This window comes from Capra hircus, chromosome 10 (assembly GCF_001704415.2).
Source record: "Capra hircus breed San Clemente chromosome 10, ASM170441v1, whole genome shotgun sequence".
Taxonomy (NCBI): Eukaryota; Metazoa; Chordata; class Mammalia; order Artiodactyla; family Bovidae; genus Capra; species Capra hircus.
The window spans coordinates 48,419,363-48,436,114 of record NC_030817.1 but is presented as its reverse complement, the minus strand read 5'-3'; the positions used below and the strand labels follow the sequence as shown (position 1 = coordinate 48,436,114).

The 16,752-nt window shown below is 37.6% G+C and overlaps 1 protein-coding gene across 1 annotated transcript in view; it reads left to right on the top strand.

Moving 5' to 3' along the window:
• Positions 1–16,752, top strand: part of PRTG (protogenin) — a 141,386-nt gene that overhangs the window by 112,831 nt on the left and 11,803 nt on the right. The window contains 5 exon segments of the mRNA XM_018054242.1: positions 8,695–8,790; positions 9,450–9,636; positions 10,289–10,380; positions 10,383–10,415; positions 15,451–15,621. Of these exon segments, the coding sequence (XP_017909731.1) occupies positions 8,695–8,790; positions 9,450–9,636; positions 10,289–10,380; positions 10,383–10,415; positions 15,451–15,621 (579 nt within the window).

Below are 16,752 nucleotides of genomic sequence, written 5' to 3'. Positions count from 1 at the left end.
CATCACATCCTTCTGGGTTAATTTTTTGAGGGAAGTCAGTTTACTTATAAAGAAGTATATTTATAAAATAAAAATAATAATTCTTATTTTATAGGGTTGTTGTAAGGATTATTTAAGATAAATGCAAATAAACATATAGTAGTTTGTTGGCATATAAAAGGTAATACATTTTCCCAACAATTCTTTAATATTATTATTACAGCAGTTCATATTTATTGTAGAACGGTTACAGGAAGCAAAGTAATTAAAATTTTGCCATATAGAGCCAGATACCACTATTAACATTTTGTTACACATCATAATAAAATGCATTTTCATTCCCTTCATAACTCTGCCTCAGATGTCCCACCACTTCCTTGCTCCTTAACTCCATGTTTCCTGCTACCTCTAACCTCACCCCTTTCTGATGAATTTATTTTGTTAAAGGACCTAGATAACCAAATGTCATTCTTACCCTTGATGCTGTCTCTGCAGCTTTGGATATTGTCAGCCAACCTTCTCTTGGTTTCCATGGTATTTTACTTTCCTGGTTCTCCTCATGAGTCTTCAGGTCCACGTCCCTTCCTGCCCTCAGTCTCTAGTCCTTGCTGCCTTTTCTGTCCTGTAACACCCCTTCTTCTGTGTGAATGACTGCTGAATGTGCTCCTTCATCCTAACTGCTGGCTCCAGTCCACACTTCCAGTCACCTGCTGGTCAGCTCCACTCCAGTGCTTCTCTGGCATCTCGGATTTGGCATGTCACTGGCTCCACCAAGCATATCCTCTTCTATTTCTGTCGGTCAACCCAGGCTGGAAACTCGGGAACTTTCTTACTCCTTCTCATTCATCCTTTTTCTCAACAGTCCCATTTAGTCAGCTATTTCCCAAGTTTATGTAATAAAATCTGCAATGCCTAGCCTGGCTCTCAAAGCCCTCTGAGATCTCACCCCCAGCCCAACTTTTCTTTGTAACACTCACTCATGCACCCTATACTGAGTACTTCTTCATTGCTCATCCCTGATCCTTGTGTTCCTGTCCCCAAACCTTTGTTTATACTATTTCTATTTCCTCCATCTCTTTTTTCCCCATGCCTACTAAAAGGTCAGATTCTGCTCAGTTGCACTTCTGTGGTGTCCTCTCCATGCCCCAAACTGCTAGTAAGCTTCCCCTCTTTTTTAATTCCTTTAGACTTCCAACAAATCTCTTTGCAGCAGTTACTCCTATCTTGCATGGTGCTTATTTGTATCTTTGTCTTAGCTCCCCTAGTACACTATTACCTAAACAAATTTGAGAGCAACTGAAATATTTCAGTTTCCTAATCTTAAAGACAAGGAAACTGAATTCCAGGAGACTACCTTTGCAGCCACACAGCTACTAAATCCAAGATTAAAATCCAAATCCCCCGATTCTCAAACCAGCCCCCTCCTCTGCAGTTATTTTATTAGAACTAAAAAGCACCTACTCGGTGCCAGACATTTTCAAAAGCATTTTGTGTATATAAACTCGTTTAATCCTCATTTTATAGAAGAGGAAACTCAATTGGAACCCAAGTAGTCATACCTGCTCCCAGGGTCTGTCTTTTCACCATTATACCATTCTGCCCTTCTACATGAGAGGGAGGAGGGATTAGGGGTCATAAGATGCTTCTCGTTGTTGTCATTCAGTCACTAAGTTGTGTCCGACTCTTTGCAACCCCATGGACTGGAGCATGACAGGACTCCCTGTCCTTCACTATCTCCTGGAGTTGGCTCAGCTTCATGTCCATTGAGTTGGTGATGCCATCCAACCATCTCATCTTTCTGTTCCACCCTTCTCCTCCTGCCCTCAGTCTTTTCCAACATCAGGGTCTTTTACAGTGAGTCAGCTCTTTGCTTCAGGCCAAAGTGTTGGAGCTTCAGCTTCAGTGAATAGTCAGTGCTGTTGTTTCTAATTAGTTTATTACTATCGGTATTTTTATCTGTATATCATTTTTATTTGTAGTTTATTATTATTGTTGATGTTATTATACACTGTCACTACTTCAAGTGAATCAGTTTCTGTCCTCCTCCCACCACCTCAAGAGAAAGATGTTTTATCATCATCACATCCATTGTATAGATTACTTTAGCAAAGGTAAAGAGAGAAAATAAACTTTCCAAGTTACACAGTAATGACCAAGGTAAATTGGAATCCAGGCTGTCTGGGTCTGACATCTCAGCCCTTAACCCTTTTGCTAAGCCATCTCTTGGCTTCCTAGCAGTGCTGAGCCATTAGATAAGTTGTCTTCTGTTTGTCCTGTAGAGGACAAGTGACAAAAGCAGCATCTCATTCACAGGTTTTTAACGTTCACGTGAAATACTTCTGAGTATGACAAAAACTGATCCAGGGCAGCCCTTTCCCCTTTCTACAGCTTTGCATTTCATCAAGTCTTTATAATATGGTGAAACTAAAGCAGTCACTCTGGAGGAGGAAATGGCAACCCACTCCAGTATTCTTGCTGGGATAATCGCATGGACACAGGAGCCTGGCAGGGTACAGTCATGGGGTCGCAGAGTCGGACATGATTGAGCAACTTAGCATGCACAGTCAAAGCAGTTGCGCATTTCCGGCACTTGAGTTGCTCTTTCATGTCTCAGTGGGTATCAGAATACCTCCCACCTTAATAGCTAGATGAGTCATCCTTCTCCTTACAGGCACACAGATGCCATCTAGTGATAGAGAAGAGAAATGCAAGTTATTTAAGTAAAACCCTGGAAGAAGGCAAGGGTGTTTTGTTGTTGTTTTCTGGTCTTTGAAAACCTGTTGCAGTGAAAAATGGCTAATATTATACCAACACTTTAGGTAGGTTACTTAAGATTTTGTGTCAAGATACAATTATTAATGCATGGTTGTTAAATCATAGAATTAAAGCAGGTTCTGTTTTAATCTTTGTGCATCTTTAAAAGACCTGGGCATTACTAGGAGTCTCATTGTACTGATCTTTGTTTTTTCTTTTGCTCCAAGTTGTTGTCACTGAAAGGTAATAAACACCTAACTGTTAAAACTGGATATAATTAACAATAAATCAATTTGTTGTATCCATCTGCTTGATGTATCTAATGCTAGTCCTCAGATTTTCCCATACTTCATTTATATGAAACAATCTACTGTTCTTCCATTAGGGAAGAAATCTATTAAGTTGCTTTCCTAAGCATTTATCTTCGTCAGGTTGTTTGTTTGTTAGCAGATGATAATGTATTCAATTAATATGGAAGACATAGGTGAAGGTGGATTTGACACTAAGAGGACTGTACACCATGTGACGTGGTTGCCAGAACAGCAAGCATTCTTAGTGGCCATAAACACAAAACACAGCTCCTTCAATATGTGTACAACTCTGATACACAGTTGAGAGCTTTTGCCAGCTCTGCGAACCTGGGAATGTTAATGAGGACAGAAGGTAGTTAGAGCTCAGCTTCATTGTCTGCTAATTGTTGATGTGCTGGTATTCTGGATTCTGAACCTTGCTTGTATGAATGAATAGCCTTCATATTCATTTGGCTTCAGCAAGATGATTCCCAAATTTAAGTGCACCCTGCGTTTGGTAGTGCCTTTTCTGTTATCCCAGGCAACTTTACTCACATAATAACAGCAGTAATGTTGTGTTTACTAATTATAGGAACTGTACAAAGCCCTTAATAGGCATGATTTCATTTAATACTGTCAAAATTTCTATAAATCATTATATCCCTATTTTCCAAATGAAATTAAAGCTTAGAAAACTAAGAAACTTATTCAAGGTTACACATTTGGTAAACAGTACACATATTCATTTCATAGTCTATTCCTGTTGGCAGGTTGAAATTAAGAGTTTTCTAATCCTTGAGTCTTCTGTAAAGTGCCTGACTTTTAGTAGACACTTGATAAATGTATATTTGATACCTGTGAACTCTTTCTTGGCCAGCTAGACTCCTGGTTCTGATTGTCCCTTATGTGAAACTCATGTAGAAGAACTGATAGTGAGAATGAAACAAAGGGAAGAAAGAGAGGTGGGTCCTTGGCCAGTGGAGACAAAATAAAAGGTAGAACCGTAGTCGTGTTTTAGGAAGGAGAGCTTCAATTTTGGCCACAGGTTGACTCCCTAATAAAGACAGTTTAATCTGGCGGAAATCTTGAGTGCATTAACTTAAACTGACACTCCAGAGTTACATATCAAAATGTTTAGTCAGATATGTGTTAAATTAATTTGGGCTTCCTTTCCTGACCCTTCAATCTTTATATATTGCTAAAGCTTTAGACAAGTTTAACATAAATCCATATGCTACCTATCACCACTGGGATCAATTAAGAAATTAGCCCTGTTGAGGAGTGATTTCTATGCCCCTGGTATTGAGTTTTGAAGGAACTGGGACCAGCTCTCTCCTCACTGGGTTTTGAGGAGGCCTGTGCTGTTCTTTGTGGCTGCTCTTCCTGACTCTGCTGGTTTGCCCTGAAACCACAGAGTTTAAGTCTGCTGCGTCTTGTGTAACCAAGCACCACATACGTGGCAGTGCTTGACTCAAGAAGCCTCTAACAGGCCCTGGAAACTCGCTCCCTGGGGCATTTTACATTGATCCTGAGTCTCTGCTTTGTCTCTTTTGTATCATCACAGGGTCTTTGCGGAACTGCAGAGTTTTACGACTTGTGCTGCTTTGCTGAGGTTCATTATGTGTGCACTTAACTGTACTTAACATGTTGGTCCTAAACTTTATTTTTTTATTCCGTATCTTTAATTTTGTTAATTGTGCAACTGTTCTCTGTTTTCTTTCTTAGCTGGTAACTTGTTGCCTGTTTATGGTCATCTTATGGGCTTCCCTGGTGTTTAATGATAAAGAATTTGCCTGCCAAGCAGGAGACGTGGATTCGATCCCTGGGTTGGGAAGATCCCTTGGAGAAGGAAATGGCAACCCACTCCAGTATTCTTGCCTGGGAAATCCATGAACAGAGGAGCCTGGTGGGCTATAGTCCATGGAGTTGCAAAGAGTCGGACATGACTTAATGGCTAAACACCAACAGTGCTTATCTGTAATGTTATTTGAGGTCTTCTGGTCCTTGGGTCCCCTCTTAAATTTACAAAAGTAGATGAAATGAAATTTCTAGCAAATTGACAAACAAGAATGAGCCAGGTTTTTCCTGGGGTCTCTGAATTCACAAACCAAAATAATACAGTGACTAGATTTTAAAATTGGAGTCATATTTTTACAGCCTAAGAGAGAGGAATACATGGCAAATGCAAGTGGTCCACAGCTCAGCTTGGTCCCCAGCCTGGAACTTTGTATTTTTTAAAGTAAGATTCTTCATAGAGCATGAAGAATAGATCACATGTGAACAAATGTGAATGAATTTTCCCTTTCCTTTACATTGTTTTTCCTACCTAGTATGTCCTAGTGGCTCAGACAGTAAAGAATCAGCCAGCAATGCAGGGAAACCTGGGTTCAGTCCCTGGGTTGGGAATTTCCCCTGGAAAAGGGAATGGCAACTGACTCTGGTATTCTTGCCTGGAGAATTCCATGGACAGAGGAGTCTGATGAGCTACAGTCCATGGGATTGCAGAGAGTTGGGCACAACTGAATGACTAACACACACAGTATATCTAAAAAAATTTTTTTTCTACTAAAATAATTTCCAAAATTATCCTGGTTCATGTTTTATCTCTTTTATGTGGATAGAAAGGAATTTCGTTTACTCAGTGTATTGAATACTTATTTGCCTGTCTGTGGTTTACCTTTACCTGACCTCACATGGACTTGAAGGGGAAGGAGCCCAGCGGTGGAGATGGTTGCTCTGGCCACGTGGATGGTTTCCAGGGGGCCTCAGAAGAGCTGCCTCTCCCGGTGTAGGGCTTGCTGGTGTCTGTGCTGAGTGGGTAACAGCCAGGTGTGGGGCATGTTGAGGAACCAACTGTGTTCTCTCATCTTGGTAGGAAATTTAAGCTGCTTCTGTCTGATCAGCAACAACAAAAAAGGTTAATTCTGGGTTTAAAACTTGGGGTAAGCAGCTCACTTTTTTAAAAGAGGAAAATGAAGAATCAATTTTAGGGCTAAAAATAAGTAACCATTCTGGAGAGGTGTTTATGAAGTGTTGGTCGACTGTTTGCACAGTGGAAAAAGCTTAATCTCTCTACCTCTACTCATAACCCTCCACAAAAATCAGCCTTCTAGGAGAGTTAGCTGTATCTGTGTCTGGTTCCGGGAGAACATGAGCTGCATTCGTCAAATGCTGATTCATCCTTCCTTTTCTGTCTCGTAATTCCTGGCATAACACATCACACTCAGGAGGCTGTCCTAAAGGTACTCTTCTGATTGAATAGAGAGGATAAAGCAATATGTTTGAAGAACTTCTGCAGAGAGTCGATTGAGTTGCGTTTGTACCCATTCGCAGGGAGAATTTGTAATGCGGAGCTCTGGATTCAGTTGACTAATGAATACAACAATAGGAAGAAAGAAAGAAGAAAACAGATTCAAAATAAGTAGCCACTGATCTGAACAGAAGCCTTTTGAATCTTAGAATTTCAGTGCTGAATATTAGAGATCATTTCAGTGATGAAACTCAAATGTGTTTATGTTTTCTGATAATTATCTTATAAAATTTGAAAATTTCTGTTTTAAAATGCATTATCTGAAGACATACTTACTGTGACAAAGGCACTTGTATTTATGTACATTTAAATGCCCTGTATTTTTGTCATAAAAATATCTACAAGTTCTTGGTTCAGCTTTGTGTGACATTGGACATGCTACTTAACACTTTTGTATGATGGTTTATAAAATGGGAATAACATGTGTCTTACAGTGTTTTGTTTAAAAGATATTTTCTATAGGATGGTGAAATGTTGTTAGTCTTCTTACCTTTCTATCTAGAAAGTACAGAAATGTTCTAAGTTGTATAAATTTTTCTTGTGCAATTTTGTCAGAACAGAAATAAAAACTTTATATTTTAGGATATCCTTTTAATGCATTTAATATTAAATATTACAATGCATCCATTTCAAAAATATTTATACAGAGTCTTAAATTACATTGGAAAATTTAGTAAACTTCACATCTTGTTTTTGGATTTTAAATGTTTGAATTCAGTATAGAATTATTTTTATTATATTATTCTAAGGTTTTTTTCGCATTTGATATATCTACTAAGGATGATTGTTTTCCTTTGTGAAATCCCTGTGGATTTATTTATAGGTATTATTATTATTTAGAGAATTATAATGTAGAAATACATTAGAAATAGACTTCCCATGTGACCCAGCAGTCCCTCTTCTGGGTGTATATCAAAAGGAAATGAAATCAGTACCTCAAAGAGTTATCTACATCCTCATGTTCTTTGCAGCATTAGTCACAGTAGACAAGCTGTGAAAACAACCTGAATGCCTGTTAGCAGGTAAATAGAAAAATAAAATGGGGCATACACACATGCACACACAAACACACACACACAATGGAATGTTATTCAGCTTTTATAAAGAAAGAGATCTTACCATTTTCATGACTTGGATGAAATAGAGGACATTATGCTAAATGAAATTAGCCAGAAAGACAAATACGACATGATCTCATTTATATATGGAATCTAAAATACTTAAACTTGCAGAAGCAGAAAGTGGAACAGTGGTTACCACAGCTGGGGAAATGGGGAGATGGCTAGAGTTTCAGTTATGGAGGATGAGTAAGTTCTGGAGGTCTGATGTACAGCATGGTGATTATAGTTCTCAGTGATGTATTGTATACTTGAAATTTACTGAGAGTATAAATCTTAATTGTTTTTACCACATATATACATACACACACATGGTTAAATAGAGAAGTAATGGGTCTCTGTTAATTCACTTGATTATAGTGATCATTTCACAATGTATACCCATATCAAACATAAAGGTTATATACTTTAAATATATATAATATACAAGTTTTATTTGTATATTAAACAACTATACCTCAATGAAGATGGGAGAAGAAAGAATTACATTGTTTCTGAATATTTATTTTTGCCTTAAGCAAGTATTATTCTATAGGTGTTATCATGAACACTAACATTTAAATGTATTTATATCATTAAGCTTCATAAATATATCCTAAAGTATATTTTTTAAAATTTGTAACCACTTAATTCCTCAAAAACCTGAAAAAAATTTTTGCTTTAATATTGTATGGAGTAGACTTTTAGTTTCTGTATAGTTAATAATCTCCAGTAGAGGGAGCTCCAACTCATCTTTCTTGGTAAATATAGCTCTCAACTGAAATGTGAGTGTGAGGAAAGGGCATAGGATGAAATAAAGTTAACACATGGATATAAACATTTTCAAAGGTACTAAAGAATGACAGCTGTAATTCTTACGGGGAAAACAATCTCAGTTTGATTTCCATGCTTTTAAGTTAACTACCCCACTTGTAAGGAATCCATCAGTCAGCCCAAGGCTTTTAAAATCAACAATCTATGTCTGGTCAGTTGAGGAAGGGAGAAAACAGTGGTGGTAATGTTTTCGTTTGAAGTAAGGTTAAATAAAGTAAAATTTTATTAATTGGTATTATTGTGATTGTCTAGTCACAATAGCAAAGGTGAATTGCTGAGTCATTGTGTAGGACAAGGAGAGAGAAAATTTTCATTTTACTTAGAGCTTTAACTCACTCACAAGATTTTAAAACCAAAATCTAGAAAATCTAGAACCCTTGTTCCCATCTAGAAAGCTGGATCTAATTATTACCTGTTGGTTTCTTCATAGACCCAAGAAGGAAGTATCATGTGAGACTGCTGGCTTACAACAACATAGAAGATGGCTACCAGGCGGATCAGACAGTTAGTACACCGGGATGCGTGTGTAAGTAAGAGCTACAGTAGCTTGTTTCACTATGTAAGACTCATACTCTTCTTTTCTCGTCTTCTTTCTTTAAATTTAAGTCTCTTTACTACTTGGATACCTTGATGGTTTTATTACTTTTCTATCTTCCAGGATATTCAACATAGTATTTTGAACCAAGTACATACTCAGTAACTATTTGAGACTTGTTTAGTCATAAGAACCTGTTTTAGTTTTGCATGCAAGAGATCATTAGAAATTAAACTGGGAAAATAACCCTGAATACCTACATATATTTTCTTTTATCTCCTTTAACCTTGAGACTAATTGTTTCTTTCCAGTTGCTGTTCAGTTTTATTGCTACTGAAAGCTGTTTGGTTTTATTGCTACTAAAGAGGATGTCAGCCTAGTTTTTAAGTCTAGTGCTGGCTTTCTGAATATTTTTGGCTGGTAGCTTGACTCCTCTGTGCTTCTGTTTTGCTTTTTAAGTATTGATAATATTTGATTCCTTATCTAACTCATGGAAGAGTCGCTCAGGTTTAAACGATATATCTCTAGACCACTGTGAACCTTTGATGGAATAAAGACCTAAAGGGTGGGGTGTTAAGATTTTACCATTTTACAACTTTCTGTATTAAATATTACACCATGTGGCAAAGTAACATTGTCTTTTTCAATAGCTGTTCGTGATCGCATGGTTCCTCCTCCACCACCCCCCCACCATCTCTATGCGAAGGCTAACACCTCATCTTCCATCTTTCTGCACTGGAGGAGGCCTGCATTCACCACTGCACAGATGATTAACTACACCATCCGCTGTAACCCCGTTGGCCTGCAGAATGCTTCTTTGGTTCTGTACCTTCAAACGTATGTAACTTCTATTAATGGTTGTTTTCTTTGCTCTCCTCCCCACTCACAATTCCTTCTTTACCATCTTGGGCCAGCATGAGCTTCAGCTGTAAGCATTTGTCCCAGGACCTATTTTATGTATACAGTGGTGGGAGATTTAATCTTTACATATTCAATGCTGAGAACCACATTTTTCGAAATTGAATTTTCAAAAATGATTTTTTTTGTTTCCCTAGACTCACACAGCAAAATGAGACAAGAAACTATCAATATTAATGACCTTCAGTCAGCTAAACTTAGCATTTTTAAGGAAAGAAACAAGACAATTTTCAGATTACATCAAAAAATAAACCTAGTTATTGTGTTTGCTAGGTTGTAGTTAGAAGGCCATAAAATGCTTTAAAGGGATGATTTGACTTCCAGTATTTCAGAGGAAATCCCTTTGATTTGGGACATATTTATACTCTTTAATTTCCTAGTTTCCTCTTGGAGAGGCCGCTTTTAGGCTTATTTCTATAATATCAAATATAACATTTTAATAGTCAAATTAGATTCCTAATTTGTTTTAAAGAAAATGAAGAGGTAATAAATAATAATAATAACCTATATTGATTGGAAATACAATCTTTTAGAAACAACGTACTAACAATTTTATTACTACTTATTATAGATCAGAAACTCACATGTTGGTTCAAGGTCTAGAACCAAACACCAAATATGAATTTGCTGTTCGACTGCATGTGGATCAACTTTCCAGTCCCTGGAGCCCGTTGTCTACCACTCTACACTTCCGGAAGGTAAAGAAAGCAACTCCTTGTGGGTTTTACCTACATATTTGGTGGGTGGGTGGGTGGGTGGGTGGTGTGTGTGTGTGTGTGTGTGTGTGTGTGTCTCACTTTGAAGAAGAGTCTACCCTGGTTGGCACCTATATTTGTGTTGCTTCTTAACTTTTTTCCTTTATTATAGTAAAAACATTTTTCCTCTCAATGTGTTGCACAAGCAAGTGAATTTAAACTTAGGGTCATTTTAGGGGGGTGCTACATTTTCTAAGAAGAAGTATACTGTATAAGGCTGCACCCAGGCAATTTAAAATGGAAGTAAGTAAATAATGTATTTAATGATGTTGTTTAGTTGCTAAGTCATGTCCAACTCTTGCGAACCCATGGACTGTAGCCTGCCAGGCTCCTCTGTCCATGGGATTTCCCAGGCAAGAATATTGAAGTGGGTTGCCATTTGCTTCTTCAATTGAATGATATTAGGAGGCCACATTAGAACCTAATGTGAGTAGTAGCTTGATGCTGTGTGTAGTACAGTATACATGATACCTGATTGAGCACCAATTCTGTAACTTATCTATAGCACTTGCTAAAATATTTCATGTCTCTAGACCTGCATTTCCTTTTTCTGAAAAAAAAAAAAAATTTTTTTTAAGTTAGTGTTTATTTATTTGGCTGCATTGAGTCTTAGTTGCAGCATGCAGGCTCTTTCGTGCCAGTGCATGGGCTCTCTAGCTGTGGTGTGGGCTGCAGAACTCGCAGGCTGTCTAGTTGTGGCATATGGGCTTAGTTGCTCTGCTGCATGTGGGATCTTAGTTCCCTGACCAGGAATCTGACCCACATCTCCTGCATTGCAAAGTGGATTCTTAACCACTGGACCACCAAGGAAGTCCCAGCATTTCTTTTTTTAAAAAAAGTAACTTTTATTGGGATATGGTTGCTTTACAATGTTGTGTTAGTTCCTATTAAACAGCAAAATAAACTGGCTCTACATATACATATATCCCCTCTTCTTTGGATTTTCTTCCCATTTAGGTCGCCACAGAGCATTGAGTAGAGTTCCCTGTGCTACACAGTAGAATCTTATTAGTTATCTATTTTATACATAGTTGGTGTATGTATGTCAGTCCCAGTCTCCCGGTTCATCCTACCCGCTCTTGCTGCTTGGTATCTGTACAGTCGTTCTCTACATCTTTGTCTTTATTTCTGCTTTGCCAACAAGTTTATCTGTATTCTTTTTCTAGATTTCACATATAAGCAATGTTATATGATATTTGTTTTTCTGATTTACTTCACACTGTATGGCAGTCTTTAGGTCCATCCACCTCTCTGCAAATGGCACAATTTCATTCCTCTCTATCTCTGAGTAATATTCCATTGTTTATATGAACCACATTGTATATATGTACCATTCTTCTGTCAGTGGACATTTAGACTGCTTCCATGTCCTGGCTATGTAAGTAGTGTTACAGTGAACATTGGGGTGCATGTATTTTTTGAATTATGATTTTCTCTGAGTATAAGCCCAAAGGTGAGATTACTGGGTTATATAGTAGTTCTGTTTTTAGTTTTTTTAAGGAACCTCCATACTGTTCTCCATAGTGGCTGTATCATTCACATTTACCACCAACAGTGTAAGAGGGTTCCCTTTTCTCCAAACCCTCTCCAGCATTTATTGCTTGTAGGTTTTTGATCATGGCCCTTCTGACTGGTGTAAAGTGATACCTCATTGCAGTTCTGACTTGCATTTCTCTAATAACCAGTAATGTGGAGCATCTTTTCATGTATTTGCTGGCCATCTGTATATCTTCTTTGGAGAAATGTCTGTTTAGGTCTTTGCTCATTTTTTGATTGGGTTGTCTGTTTTGATATTGAGTTGCATAAGCTGTTTATATATTTTGGAGATTAATCTCTTATCAGTTCCTACATTAGCAAGTATTTTCTCTCATTCTCAGTTGTCTTTTCATCTTTTGATTTCCTTTGTTGTGGAAAAGCTTTTAAGTTTAATCAGGTCCCATTTATTTATTTTTGTTACTCTAAGAAGTGGGTCAAAAGAGACCTTGCTGTGATTTATGTCAGTGTTCTGCCCATGTTTTCTTAATATCATTTTTATTTGTTTATTTGGCTGTGCTGGGGTCTTAGTTGTGGCATGCGGAATCCAGTTTACTCCACTGGGGATTGAACCCAGGCCCCCTGTGTTGGGAACATAGAGTCTTAAACACTGAACCACCAGGGAAGTCCCTGTCTATGATTTCTCTTAAGAGTTTTATAGTGTCTGGCCATATATTTAGGTCTTTAGTCCATTTTGAATTTTTGTGTATGGTGTTAGGGAGTGTTCTAATTTCATTCTTTTACATGTAGTACCTGTTCAGTTTTCCCAGCACCACTTATTGAAGAGACTGCCTTTTCTCTTTTCTTTTACATACTTGCCTCCTTTGTCATAGACTAGGTAACCATAGGTGCATGGGTTTATCTCTCGACTGTCTATCCTGTACCATTGATCTGTATTTCTGTTTTTGTGCTAGTACCATACTCTTTTTCAAAAATTTTAACTTTTTAGTTTGTATTGGGGTATAGCTGATTAGCAAACAATGTTGTGATAGTTCCAGGTAAAGAGCAAAGGGGTTCAACCACACATATATATATATCCATTCCCCTCCAAACTCCCCTCCCATCTAGGCTGCCGCATAACATTGAACAGAGTTCCATGTGCTATATAGTAGGTCCTTGTTGGTTATCCATTTTAACTATAGCAGTGTAAATAAGCCAACTCCCTAATTTTCCCATCCTTCCCCCGCAGCAACCACAAGTTCATTCTCTAACCCTGAGAATCTCTTTCTGTTCTGTAAGTAAGTTCATTTGTATAATTTCTTTTTAGATTCCACATGTAAGGGGTATCATACTACATTTCCCTTTCTCTGTCTGACTGACTTCACTCTGTGTGACAATCTCGAGGTCCATCCATGTTGCTGCAGATGGCAATATTTCATTCTTTTTAATGGCTGAGTAATATTCCACGCACCACATCTTCTTTATCCATTCCTCTGTCAGTGCACATTTAGGCTGCTTCCATGTCGTGACTATTGTGAACAGTCCTTCAGTGAACATTGGGGTGCATGTATCCTTTCAGATCATGTTTTCCTCTGGGCATATGCCCAGTAGTGGGATTGCATGGTCATATGCTAGCTCTGTTTCTAGTTTTTTAAGGAACCTCCATACTGTTCTACATAGTGGCTGTACCAATTTACATTCCCAACAACAGTGTAGGAATGTTCCCTTCTCTCCATATCCTCTCCAGCATTTATTGTCTGTGGATTTTTTGATAATAGCCATTCTGACTGGTGTGAGATGATATCTCATTGTAGTTTCGATTTGCATTTCTGTAATAATTAGCACTGTTGAACACCTTTTCATGTGCCTCTTGGCCACCTGTATGTCTTCTTTGGAGAGATGTTTATTTAAGTCTTTTGCCTATTCATTAATTGGTTTGTTTGTTTTGATGATGTTAAGCATCATGAGATGTTTATAAACTTTGGAAACTAATCCCTTGTCAGTCACATTATTTGCAAATATTTTCTCCCAGTCTGTGGGCTGTGTTTTGGTTTATTTATTGTTTCCTTTGCTATGCAAAAACTTTTGAGTTTAAGTAGGTCCCATTTGTTTATTTTTGTATTTATTTCCATTATTCTGGGAGACAGAATGAAAAACATACTGCTGTGATTTATGTCAGAGACTGTTCTGCCGATGTTTTCCTCTAAGAGTTTTACAGCGTCTGGTCTCACATTTCTGTCTTTAATTAATTTTGAGCGTATGTTTGTGTATGGTGTTAAAGAATTATCTAATTCATTTTTTACATGTAGCTGTCCAGTTTTCCCAGCACCATTCATTGAAGAGACTATCTTTCTAAGAATTTGCAGTCTTGCCTCCTTTGTCATAAATTAATTGATTTATTTCCAGGTTTTCTATCTTGTTCCACTGATCTGTATTTCTGTCTTTGTGCCAGTACCATACTGTCTTGATTATTGTAGCTTTGTGGCATAGTCTGAAGTCAGGGAGCCTGATTCCTCCAGTTCTGTTATTCTTTCTCAAGATTGCTTTGGCTATTTGGAATCTTCTGTTTCCATACAAATTGTAAAAATTTTTGTTCTAATTCTTTGAGAAATGCCATTGGTAATTTAATTTGGATTATATTGACTCTGTAGATTGCTTTTGGTACTATTATCATTTTCACAATATTGATTCTTCCAATTGAAGAACACGGTATATCTCTCCATGCTTTTCCTTTTCTCTAGAATGAGGGCGAATGTGTAGATGATTTCTAAGAACCATTGCAGCTCTTTTTTTAATGATGTTTAGAGAAAACAATGGATATTTATTTAGGTGAGCATTGGGCTGTTTTGCTATGGTTTTGACAATATTCCACATATGACATGGTGTTCAAATCCAGCTCTTCACACCTTTAGCTCATAGTGAACATGGGATCAGCTGAAATCCCAAGACTTCCCTACCTTTTTTAGATATAAGGTGTTAGTCTAAAATCTGTTCTATAAACTCACTGATTCACAGCGTTTGGAGAATAACTGAATATTTCAATCTCAAAAGTATTTTCTTGAGTGGCTTCCTAGATCAGGTTAAGTATACATTATATGCATTTTAGTAGTAGGTGTAGTTTAGATTCAGTACCTAAAAGGATGAGTTATGTGGTACAGTGGTGGAACTGTAAACCTTTCTAGTTGTCAGTGTGGCAAAATAGTATGAAGAGCCCTAAAAATGCTGACAACTTTTGACTCAGCAGTTCTTTATCTAGGAATCTACCATCTCCTTTATATTCTTTTTAATGATTTAAACATAATAAAAATAAGATTAGGCTTGTGGTAAAGAAGAGAAACATATTTTGGTATATCACTAACGGTCTGTGCAAGCTGGTAGACCATTTATAGCAGTTGCTATAGCAGCTGCTAGTGTTTCTAACTCTCATCTGTACCTGTCCAGGTATTTGAATAACTTAGTGACCATTCTCTCCTAATAATACAATATTTTCTGCATGTGCACACAGCACCAGCAGGCCCACCAGTTGGAGTGAAAGTGACGTTGATAGAGGACGACACTGCTCTGGTTTCATGGAGACCTCCTGATGGGCCAGAGACAGTTGTGACGCGCTATACTATATTGTACGCATCCAGGAAGGCCTGGATTGCAGGGGAGTGGCAGGTCCTCCATCGAGAAGGTAAGTATGACCAGAATTTACCAAAGGGCACGAGAAGTAAGACTATTAATGATAAGGAAACAAAGGGAAAGAGGGATCTCGAGTTCATTTTGAATTTATATTTATGAAGTAACAAATGACTAAGGATTTTGGTTTTATTACAGGGACATTGGGAAGCCATCGACATACTTTAAGCATGAGCATAATTCATGCTTCAGGAAGCTCACTCTGAGTATTGTTAATAGAAGAGGTTTGGTAGAGGAGAAGTAGGGGTAAGAGTAATGCAAGCAGACTAGAAAATGACTGTTGTGGTCCAGGAAAGAGAGAAGCCTTGACTAGGTGGTGAGGGTTGAGATGGAAAAGAGAGAGAGGTTGAAAGACACTGAGGAGGTAAGATTAACAGGGCTTGGTAGCTAAAGAGGGAGAGAGAAGGTAAGAAAGAAGGAATTGTTACAGATAACTACTGTATTTCCTGTGGTTGTGTGTCTTGCATTAGAGTAACAAACAATGGTAGAAGACCTTGTTTAATGGAGAAGACCTTCGTACAACTATTAAAATGGTCCATATGCAAATAAATTGACCCATATGAATATCAGTGTCTACTTAAGTACAGGGAAAAGTCAATTAAGGCTTAGGAACATTGAATTTAAATTTTTTAATACCAACTGTATTTTGCCTGAGAAAAAAATGAATTCTAGAACTCAGTATTCTTATTTCATGCTGTTATAGTATGTCCTTTTTAGATTTTTCATTTGGACAAGTCCCACAAGTTTTTGGATGGATCATCACATAAATATTATCGTTTCATTATTTTGATACTTAAATTTTTAAAAATTAAAATACAGCTCAGCTGGTAAAGAATCTGCTTGTAATGTGGGAGACTTGGGAAGATCCCTTGGAGAAGGGAACAGCTACCCACTCCAGTATCCTGGCCTGGAGAATCCCATGGACTGAGTATCCATGGAGTTGCAAAGAGTTGGACACAACTGCGCGACTTTCACTCACTCATAGTTGATTTTGATATTTTCTTAATTCAGATATGCATGCTAGGAAAAGAACAGGTTTCCAAGCAATTAAAAGCTTAAGAAGGATTTTGAGAAGGAAATTTGTTGGCCATCTAACACTTTACAGTGCCAAGTACTTCCACATACG